This window comes from Arachis hypogaea, chromosome 16 (assembly GCF_003086295.3).
Source record: "Arachis hypogaea cultivar Tifrunner chromosome 16, arahy.Tifrunner.gnm2.J5K5, whole genome shotgun sequence".
Lineage (NCBI taxonomy): Eukaryota > Viridiplantae > Streptophyta > Magnoliopsida > Fabales > Fabaceae > Arachis > Arachis hypogaea.
This window is the reverse complement of record NC_092051.1, coordinates 120,567,500-120,577,728: the sequence shown is the minus strand read 5'-3', so window position 1 is coordinate 120,577,728 and position 10,229 is coordinate 120,567,500. Positions and strand designations below refer to the sequence as shown.

General features: G+C 33.2%; 1 protein-coding gene across 1 annotated transcript; it reads left to right on the top strand.

Annotated features, from left to right (window-relative positions):
• The first annotated feature begins 1,641 nt into the window (after positions 1-1,641).
• LOC112754784 (uncharacterized) lies at positions 1,642-8,425 on the top strand. Its single transcript, XM_025802547.3, has 8 exons — positions 1,642-2,057; positions 3,034-3,262; positions 3,415-3,572; positions 3,696-3,838; positions 4,717-4,887; positions 5,865-5,947; positions 6,225-6,301; positions 7,345-8,425. Exons 1-8 carry the CDS (start codon positions 1,955-1,957, stop codon positions 7,665-7,667), a joined length of 1,287 nt encoding a protein of 428 aa, XP_025658332.1. The 5' UTR covers positions 1,642-1,954; the 3' UTR covers positions 7,668-8,425.
• Positions 8,426-10,229: the final 1,804 nt, after the last annotated feature.

Below are 10,229 nucleotides of genomic sequence, written 5' to 3'. Positions count from 1 at the left end.
ATACTCCTTTATATATATTATCTCACGTTGGTTTATCCTTGTTCGTTACGTTATCGATCGGAGTGTTGCGCGTTCGAGTTACGATTTTTGTTTACCCCTTTTTCTACAAAGGCTCCTAGTTATAACCAATTATTCATACTACTATACGTACTAAATTTTTGTTTTAGATGTTGTAATACCTTGCCATCTCTGAATTATGACTTAAGCATAAGACTTTGTATGGTAGGGTGTTACAGAAAACTCAACCACTAATTACAGGCTCATTATATTAACATAATCATAATTTAATTATTTTTACTTACATAGAATAATGACTCTACTTTAGAACTTGCCAAAATGTTCTAGAGGATATTAACCACTGCTTTAGGACTTGCCAAAAAACTCGTCAGATTTAGATTAGCTTAAATTTGGGAATGACCGCTGAGGACTCTAGTTTGGAATTTGTGTCTTGGATTCGTTCTAACCTCAACAAAAATGAGTTTCTTTTTGCAGCGGCCTTTTGGTGGATTTGGAGGGATAGGAATAATGACATCTTCCACCAAGATGATCCATGGAGTAAGGAGAAAATTGTTCACTTAGTTAAACATGCTGCTCGAGATTTCTCTAATGTTGTTATCAACCAAAAACATATTATTCCTTCTTCTTTGAAATATAACTGGGAACCACCTCCAATGAATGTCTGTAAAGTGAACTGCGATGCAAGCGTTTTTGAAAATGAGCAATTAGCTGGCTTTGGATGTATTATTAGAGACAGCATGGGAATTTGGATAAAAGGTTGTTCTGCCAGTATACCTCTCTCTAGTGTTCTTTGTTGTGAGTTTCATGCTATTTGGGGAGGGCTTGTTATGGCTTGGGATTGCGAGTGCAAAGAGATCATATGTGAAACTGATAATCTTGATGGGTTTCTTCTTGTTTCGCGAGGCACAACTAGCATGATTAGGAATGACTCTGGTCTGCTTGACAAAATCAAAGATATGCTACAGCGCAATTGGACAGCTACTTTAGTGCTCATCCAGCGAACATCAAACAAAGCGACTGATTTAATGGCTAAGACTGCTGTTTTAAACAAGCAGATGTATCTAGAGTGGTTACTGCCTCCTAATAATTTAGACATTATTATTAGAGAGAAGTACTACTCTTTTTCTTAAGTCTTTTTTCTTTGTGTTATTTTCAGTCACAAAAAAAAAAAAATAATAACTCTACTAATTATCACTACTCACTAACTCATTTGTTTCATTCCGGTAACAAACACAGAGTTTGTCATTTTTTAATGAAATCATACATCACATTCTGTCATTTATAATTAGAAGATTGTGCCACCATAACAATCTTATCTCTTTACACGTGTCTTCTACATATATAGAAGGAATACCATAGTATTGCCCCTTATTTATATTTATATCATTATTACATTAGAGATGTGTGGATAAACAGCATATTCCTTGATGTGTAAATAACTAAATATCGCATCTAATGGGACTTGGGAGGCATGATGGTTGGCGAAATTTGTGAAAGTGAGAACAAAGCTCAAAGCTGGCAGCGGGAGGACCGGAAAATGGAGATAGACTAGAGGACTAAAGAGTAAATTTGGCTTATCTACGTAATCAATAAATGGATTATCTTTGTCTTGTTACTGTATTTATTATTTCAGTCAAAGAATCGCAATCCTAAGAAACATAAAGCCATAAAAAGAACACATGATGAGTCGGCGCCATCCAAGAAGAAAGCTGCACTTTGCATTGTACTTGTACTGCCTACTTAAGGAAACCGAACCTTCTGGAAGCCGAGGAAGCATTCTGATCTGGTAGCACACGCCACTTCAGACATTCGTGTATGTCAACTTTTTCATCATCATCATATAACAATTAAAAGGAGGCCCTGTTTCCGAATACCGAATAATATTTACTATTACTCCTACGCGATTTGTATTCATCACATTCATTGCCCTGTGATAATGATGACGTGGTTCTACTCCGCCTCTGCCGCCGCCACTCTCCTCCTCTTCTTCAGCCCCTCACTTGTCGATCTGGATCATCACAGACCCCCTCAACTCCCAGGTCCCTAAAATGGATTTTCTCTTCCTCCTCTTCCACTTCCACATTCACTACTTCATTTATTACAGTTTAGTTGATTCTCTCGCTATTCAAATGGTCCTAGGGTTCTCACAAAAAAAAAAGGTCCTAGGGTTTCTCGCAATCTTGCCCCTTTTCAAATTCCGTTAAAAAATACAAATCCCAGGTTCGATAGTACTAATGTCGAGGGTTATAAACCACACATTCAAGACAATTTCATTTTCTTTGACTTCAGGCTGTTTTTATTTGGCAAAAAAAAAAAAAACAAGAAATTGTTGTTGTTATTGTTGGTGGGATGTGGGATTATGGTGATATAGTACAACCTGTTCGAATCAGATGCTAACTCCACGATGAATTCCTAGAATTCAGTCAATTCACTATTCAATTCTAAGCGAATAGCTTATAGGGCCTGGGCGTGTTTCAAGGTGTTTCTCTTTGCTTTCTGTCTCGTAGGGAAGTGAAGTTTCAGGTTAGTTATGCGGCGAGTCTTGGGTATGATCTGTGTTGTTTTTGTGTGATTGGTGCCTCAGTATGTTTCTGTGGTCTGATTGTTCAAGGATTTTGGGAGCTGATGATGGTAGCTAGCTATCAAAATTCAAAAGCTTTGTGTTTTGTTTATTTTGACCTTTTTCCCTTCTTGGGGCTTGACATGATCAATGCCTGTTCTGTTGTTACATTCCATAAGCAGAAACAGAACATGTTTGAAACATAGTCACTTCTGCTTTATGTTATTATTTTTATTTTATTTTTCTTTTTTCTTTCTTGAAAGAAAAGAATCAGGGTGAAAGCTGGCTTTTGTCCTCTGGGGAAGAAGAGATGGGTATTCCACTCCAAAATCAAAAGGCACAACTCGCAAATATACTGAATATTAGAACCAAATTGCTTTTTATATTATTAGTTATTTTGTTCTTATACTTTCCGTTCCTATGTTGTTAAGAATCTAAAGACACTACAAATGCAGGAGTTAGCATTGAAAGGCCGGTGTTAGAGGTCACCCCTGCCCCCCTTTCCGTTCATTCAGCTACTTATGGTGATGATGTACAAAACACTTTACGATGTGCCCGTGTTGCCATTTATGGCATCTCAAGATTGAATCTTCTGAGCTATGCTAGTTCATTCCACATTTCTGTGGCTCCCTCAGCCGCAATCCCAGAGAGGCTACATAGCCAAGTTCAGGTTTGTCTGCATAGGTGAGTGTATAGCTTTGATCAATGTACATGGTGATAGTATATTTATATTTATTTGCTATCATCGCATTCCACATCATTGGTGCATCTCCTGGATTCAACTTATTGCAAAATTCTATGAAGATTGCTTTTTCTTATTAATAAAGTATGTACAGGGACAATTCACTTGGATGGTGTGAGTGCCAAAAGGATGAATGGAAGAGCGTGCAGAAGGGCATATGGAGTGCCGATATGTCACCATATGACAAGAGGTATGCTGATGTGAGGATTAATGGTCAAACATCAGTGTCTGTTACAATTGCTCTTGAAGAAGGTATGCTCCTTCTATCTCATAAAAAGGATTAAAGGCAAATAGTTATTCTATTATTAGTGTTTTGTTTTTACTATTGCTATTTTTAATGGTGCTTATTTGTCCATGTTATTAAAATTGTTCCAGATATTCAGAATTTGTGCCTTATCAGTCTTGTACTTGGATTGGCATTACTGTTGGCTCCAATTATTAGCAGTCGGGTTCCATGTTGCCATAGCAGTTCAATGGCTATAGTGATCTTTCCTGTCATTATAATTCTACTATTTCAGGTGTATAAAATTATTTCCTAAAATATACGGATTTCATTTTGTTATATTCATTCTGATTTTTATCATTATTTTGTTTTTAAACTTCCAAGCAACATTTTTTTTAAAACATTCAGGCAATTTTTAATGATGAACCTTGAAATTAAATAAAGTATGGTGTTGGGAAGGCTTAAATTTTGGGTCCTCTCTATTTTGTTCAGCTGTTAATCTCTTATTGTTTAAATGTCACCAGTTTGATTCCTACAGTTAGTAAAACAATGTCAAATTATTGAGTCACCAATGGTATTTTTCTTGTACATACTACATGGAAGCCACAGTATCACTTTCCTTCTTTGACCTCCTCTTCCTTTTCCCCAAATCTCCAACTCCTTCCTCCTCCTTGATCTTAGCCATACTCTTCAACCAACTTTCCCATCCTACTCTTGCCTCCTTCTTTCCTCAGTTGAACCACAAGGTCAGCCTAATGGCACTGGCATTCACATTATGGATCAGCAGCAATGTGGTCGATCCTCCATGCTGCATAATGCCTGCTGAATGTTGGACCATCTTTTCTGGTTATCACAAATATTGTGAATTCCTCCCGCATCCTATATGACTTGGCATGACTTGTCTATTTTAGGGATCCATTAGCATATGAATTAGTTTTCATAGTAAGTGCTACTCATCACTTGATTAGTATAAACAGATGAGATAGGGTAGAGGGAAGAGTATCTAGTCATTTGAGTAATTGGGAATGTTGGGAGAGTTGAGAGGTCTCTTGAATATCCGTACTATAATTCTAACTAATCAATAAAACACTGCATTCCAATTCCAGTAATAACAGTTGATCAGTGATATGTTACATTCTTTGTCATAAAATATTTCTCATAATGGTTTTACAGGTTGCTATTGTTGTAATACTGAGCATCATCTTGGCTGGAGCTGCTTTAGGTGATAGAATTGTTAGGAAATTTGTTTTCCCGAAACAAGATGGTACTAAGCATGCTGGGGTCGCTAAGTTTGTGATACTGAAATGGGGAATGCGCATCATAGGATCCGCCTTCATTTTTCAGGTTTGCATTTATGTAATTATAGTTTAGAGAACATGAACTACGCTATGGTTGTTATCCAAAACTCACCCTGTCGTATATGACAAATTTTGCTATGTCAATGTCACCTTGTGTAATTTCTTATTGATGCATGACAAGATGAACAAATTTTCTTCACGGAAAGTATGTAACATGTTAATGTTTGTTCGTCATTTCACTGGAATTAATAGCCTAGCTTTTTTTGTCTAGCATCTCTATGAAACTCAGTCACTTGAAAATATTACCAAGCTGTACCACTTTTTGGGAAAGCTTTTTAACCTTCCATTTATCTATTTATTAGTTGAACCAGCCGTCTATTGACTTTCAGTTTATTTTTATATTGTTTTCAAATATTTAATATACTTTTCACTGTTTTAATAGTATTTTAGAATATTAGTTTTACTATTATGTTAATATATATTGTTATATTGTTTAATCTAAAAGGTAATTGTTCATCAAGAGAGTGGTTTGCACTTAATTTTATTTTCTCCTTTTGCCTTTTATTATTTTACCTATTTATCTAACTATTCACCTATTATAATGTTTGTTTTAAAAAATTTTCCACATAAATTTGCAAATGTTGCTGTTTATAGAATCTAAATGTACAATATTACAATATATGAAAAATCTTAGTTTCTTTAATCAGTCACTATGTTGGTTCAGATGAAAATAATAAAATTTAAAAGTACCCTAAACACACAAGAAAAGAAAAACAAAAATATACATTGACAACAGCAACAAAATTCTATTGTCCTTAAAATAACTGTAGGTAAAATAATCTGTTGGAAGCCATACACCTGAGGGAGGGAAAACCATACTAATTGTATCTCATCCTTCAGTTTTGGCTACTGTTCTATCATCTTACCAGATGCCAGTTCGTTACAGTGACACATGCAATTATTTTAAGATTGTTGCTCATTTTCCTATTTATTTTGATTTTACAATTTTTTCTTTTCTGCCAGAGCACTACTGATCCGCCTTTGGCAAATGGAGCCTTGGTCTCGTTTGCAGCTGCTTATCTTATTATAAAGTGTATTCACACATGGTAAGTCTGACTTCTCTTTCTCCATTTTTTTCATTCGCATAAAATGATTTTTAATTGGATCCTGTACAAAACAGTGTTCGTCTTTCTCTGGTTTTTGGGTGTTCATCCCTTTTTCGTTTTCGCCTTCCTTTATAAAAAAAGCAGAAAATGTTTTTTTTTTTGGCGCCCCGCGGGGGTGGGGGTGGGGGTGGGTGGTGGGTTCATGGTTCTTGATATAAAAGATCTTGTTTTCATTTTCAACTTCTCCACTTGTTAACTGGCCATTGATTTCAAGCAGGCATGAAGGTTCAGTGAATGGTAATCCCCTTCAGCAGTGGAAGAGAGGAATAGATGGTAGTGACAGCTTCATGGAAGGTATGTTTCATGCTCTAATCTTTCTTGAATAAGATTTCTACATATTCTGCAACAGAACTTTCTTTTTTGGTTTCTATTTTATATATTTTCAAGTATTTTTGGGGAATTACTAAGTGTAAACTAGTAATTAAATAAAAGAAATTGAACATTTTACTTACAATAGTGTATGGAATCTGTAGAACTGATTGAGCAAATATTTAGCAGTAAAAATGTGCAATATGCTCCAACTTAGGGAAGAAATGCTATGCTTTCATGTTGAATAAGCTGGAAAAGATTTCTTTCCATTGAGAAAAGCTCACTTGTTGGTTGAAAGCTAATTTTTCTCATAAAATACCTTTATATATACAACAATTAAGTTGTTTATAGTTCATATGTATGCTCTGGTGCCGTAATATAGCATTTTGAGATCTGTATGTAGGATTCTTATGTATCATCGGCATGGTAATGCTGAAGATGACGGAAAGAAAATGGTTAAAAGTTTAGTACTAAATGTATGATTAATTATTTATAAAAGTTGGGCACTACAATAAGTTGCTTCTGCAAGTATGATGATCCCTCATGAGTCATGTGAGGGATGTTAATGTCTGTTTTATGCATTGCACTCTGCTTCAATATTTGGCATGTACTAAACAGACACTACTAAAAGCTACTTGAATGCTGGATCACTTCATTTGCTGCATTGAATTGATTTCTCAAGAGTCCCCTGTTCACACATATGGAAATGTTTTGCATTATTGTGTCTCAGTAGTCTTGTTACATTTTTGCTTGCATGCTCTATTTTTTGTTTAAGCCTTTCATTCACCTATATCAATAAAGAAAGTAGAAGAAAAGAGGGAAAAAAGATGTACATGCTTTGCACGGATTATGTTCTCTAATAAACCTTGGAGAAGCCTGTCTAAATTATTGATTTTCATTCAGATATTTATTACTCAAAAACTGTGAAGTTTCTGGAGCACAGCTTTTCTTGCAATAACAAAGCTGTGATACGCTGTCTGATCCATTTTTTGTTTCTTGTGTTGTATCTTCATTTTTTATGTATGTAGGGCACGTGTATTTCTCAAGCTTTTACAACAACAGAAAGAGGTTAACAGAGAATGACCGGGTTGAGTCAACTCGAAAATTCACTGATCAAGCTTTAGCAGATTTGATAGCATCTCCAGCTTTCAGTGCCTGGTTTATTGCGAATGCGGACAGGATACGAGTTGATCCACATGAACCAGCCAAGAATCTCAACAAGTTAAGAGCATTAAAGGAGCTTTCTTCTATGGCCATGGCCTATTGGAGGAGAGTCATAAATCTAAGTATGAGCAAAACAAATACTTTGATTGGAATAATTACAGATCGTGCGATTTGGTCTGGAGGGTAAAACCAGTACAACATGGTTGACATTCTAATCCAGCATGACCTTAATCTCACTGCAGAAGTCTCCAGATTCCAAAAATACTCTGAAACTTCTTATCTACTCTACACTTGATGCTCCACCACTCCCTTTGAAGATGGGTTCATGGATTGAGGCGATTCTTGTATTTTAAGATTAGTGTACAGGTTTTTGTTCTAATTTGTATCTGCATAAGTCATCATTTTGGGTTGAATAGAGGGAAATAGTTCAGCATTTACTTGCTCAATTTTATTTAGTTGTTGGTTATGTTGGTCTGGGTGTGTGACAGAGATTCTTCTGTAGTGTACAATGTGATCAAATGCACCAAGAACCACCCACACAACCACCTGTATCTTCCGTGACCACTATGTTCACAACTTAGTTGCCGTCTGTCACCGTCTATTGTTGAACACCTCCATTGTTTACAATCTTGCTGCTCATGCATCTGCACCACATAAGGTTGACGAGATGATGTAACTGTCTGAGAAAAGGTTGGGTTTTGAAGGAAGGGGAATGACACTGAGAATGTGTTTCTGGGTTTGGGAATATATATATTATTATTGGAATGGCAGAGCTAGAGACGCATTTTTGAGTTGTATTTTGGAGGGGAAAGGAAACCACACATTTCAATATGTAGTGTATATTGTAATTGTGTATATTGTAATTGTGTAAGCTGTGTTTGAGATCCAGGGCCTTGATTATATATTTTCTTAACCAAAATAAAATAAATATAATTTAGATTTAAATGTAGTGTCTACATATTATTTAATGGAAAGTTCTAATCAATCTAATCTAGTAATGTACAATGAATATTATACGGTGGTTTTTTCAATCTCTCTCTTAGTTAAGAGATTAAAACACACTTATATGATTAATCAATGTTGTTTGACTAAATGAAGTATTACACATTTGAATTTGATTTCAAAAATACTAAAAAAATACCCATAAAGTTCATAGTTAAATTTTAAATGAGTCAAATAACCTTTGCAGGTTCTATTATTGATAGACGTTTCGCATCTGGATACTGTGTGTTTTTTTGGAGAGAGAGAAGATAAAAAAAAGCAGAGGAGAGAGTTAGAGCATCTCCAATAAAGTATTTATAGAGTATTATTTTTTATACTTTTAAAAAGTGAATTGATTTATAATTGAAATATACATTAAAGTTGATATATAAAATGAAACCGATATTATTTTAAAAATAAGATATTACTTTCATAGAGAATCAATAAAATTTTGTCATTTATATAATTATGTTAATAAAATAATATAAAATTTTAAATAAATTATAAGACTAAATATTGGAGGATCTCACAAATACTTTTGTAAGATTCAAAATAAAATTGAAATTAGAACTATGATTAAGAATGTTTTTAACAACAAAACGTGATTCAATTTTGAGTTATGACACGAAGTACGTGAACTTCTATGGATGAAGTTAATATAGAGATTATCATGGTTGTGAGTGGGGTCTAAATAATATATAATATAATTCTAAAAAATAATAGATTAGTTAATTCCAGCTAATATTTACAATATTGTTGCAAAATTTGACTAATTTCAATTTAAATTCATAATCAGATTTAAATTTGTATTTTTATCAATAGATATTAAAATGAACATTATATATTATATTTCGCTAACCATATATCGTATATTTCACTATTAAAAATGCACAATACATATTATATATACTAGCAGCGCCAATGAGTTATAGTTCAAATGGCATAGACTCTCCATACTCAATTAAGAGGTTGCGAGTTCGAGTCTCATATCTTTGGTAAAAAAAAAAAATACTAGCGGCTCACCAGGAACTATCGTGCCTATTGAGCCGCTTTTCTATTGAATTTAAAAAATTAATTTTATATTTTTATTTTAAAATTATAAATTTAATAATAATTAAAAATAAATTATAAAAAAATAAAATATCTTAAATTATTTAACATATAAAATGTTAAAATAAACTAATTTAAATTAAAAAATAAAATTAAAAAAATATTAATTTATTATTATGTGTAACAAAATTAATATAAAAATTTATTAATATTATTTAAAGATTATTTATTTATAAATATTATTAAATTTATTTATTTTTTTCAATCCTATTTAATTAGAAGCAAATTTAGAAATTTATATCCAAAACATTTTTTATTTCCATCCATAATTCTAATAGATAAAAAATATATATTTTTTTAATCTTATCTTGAACCTCTCTAATTATCTTTAATTTTATTAAGATTATTAATTTTTATTTTGATTATATTATCTCATCATATTATACACTATCTTTTCTTGCCAATGAGTAATTGCTCAAATGGCATAGTCTCCTCATACTCGATTAAGAGGTTGCGGATTTGAGTCTCTATCTTTGGTAAAAAAAAAAATGTTGCTTTGTTTTATTTTTTTTCTTCTTCTATTCATCCCATCGCAATTAATTATCACCATACCATTTTCAGACTTACTTGTTAAGCCATATTTTATTGCTTTAAGACAAAATTTAAGATATCAAGTATTCAAATTTTTTGTTAATCAAATTATAAAATTTGTCATCAA

Excerpts from the sequence above, each read along its gene's own strand:
- LOC112754784 (XM_025802547.3), top strand. The coding sequence starts at position 1,955 with ATGATGACGTGGTTCTACTCCGCCTCTGCCGCCGCCACTCTCCTCCTC. Across the intron at positions 3,263-3,414 it reads GTTCAGGTTTGTCTGCATAG|GGACAATTCACTTGGATGGT; the intron begins GTGAGTGTATAG and ends AAGTATGTACAG. Across the intron at positions 3,839-4,716 it reads TTATAATTCTACTATTTCAG|GTTGCTATTGTTGTAATACT; the intron begins GTGTATAAAATT and ends ATGGTTTTACAG.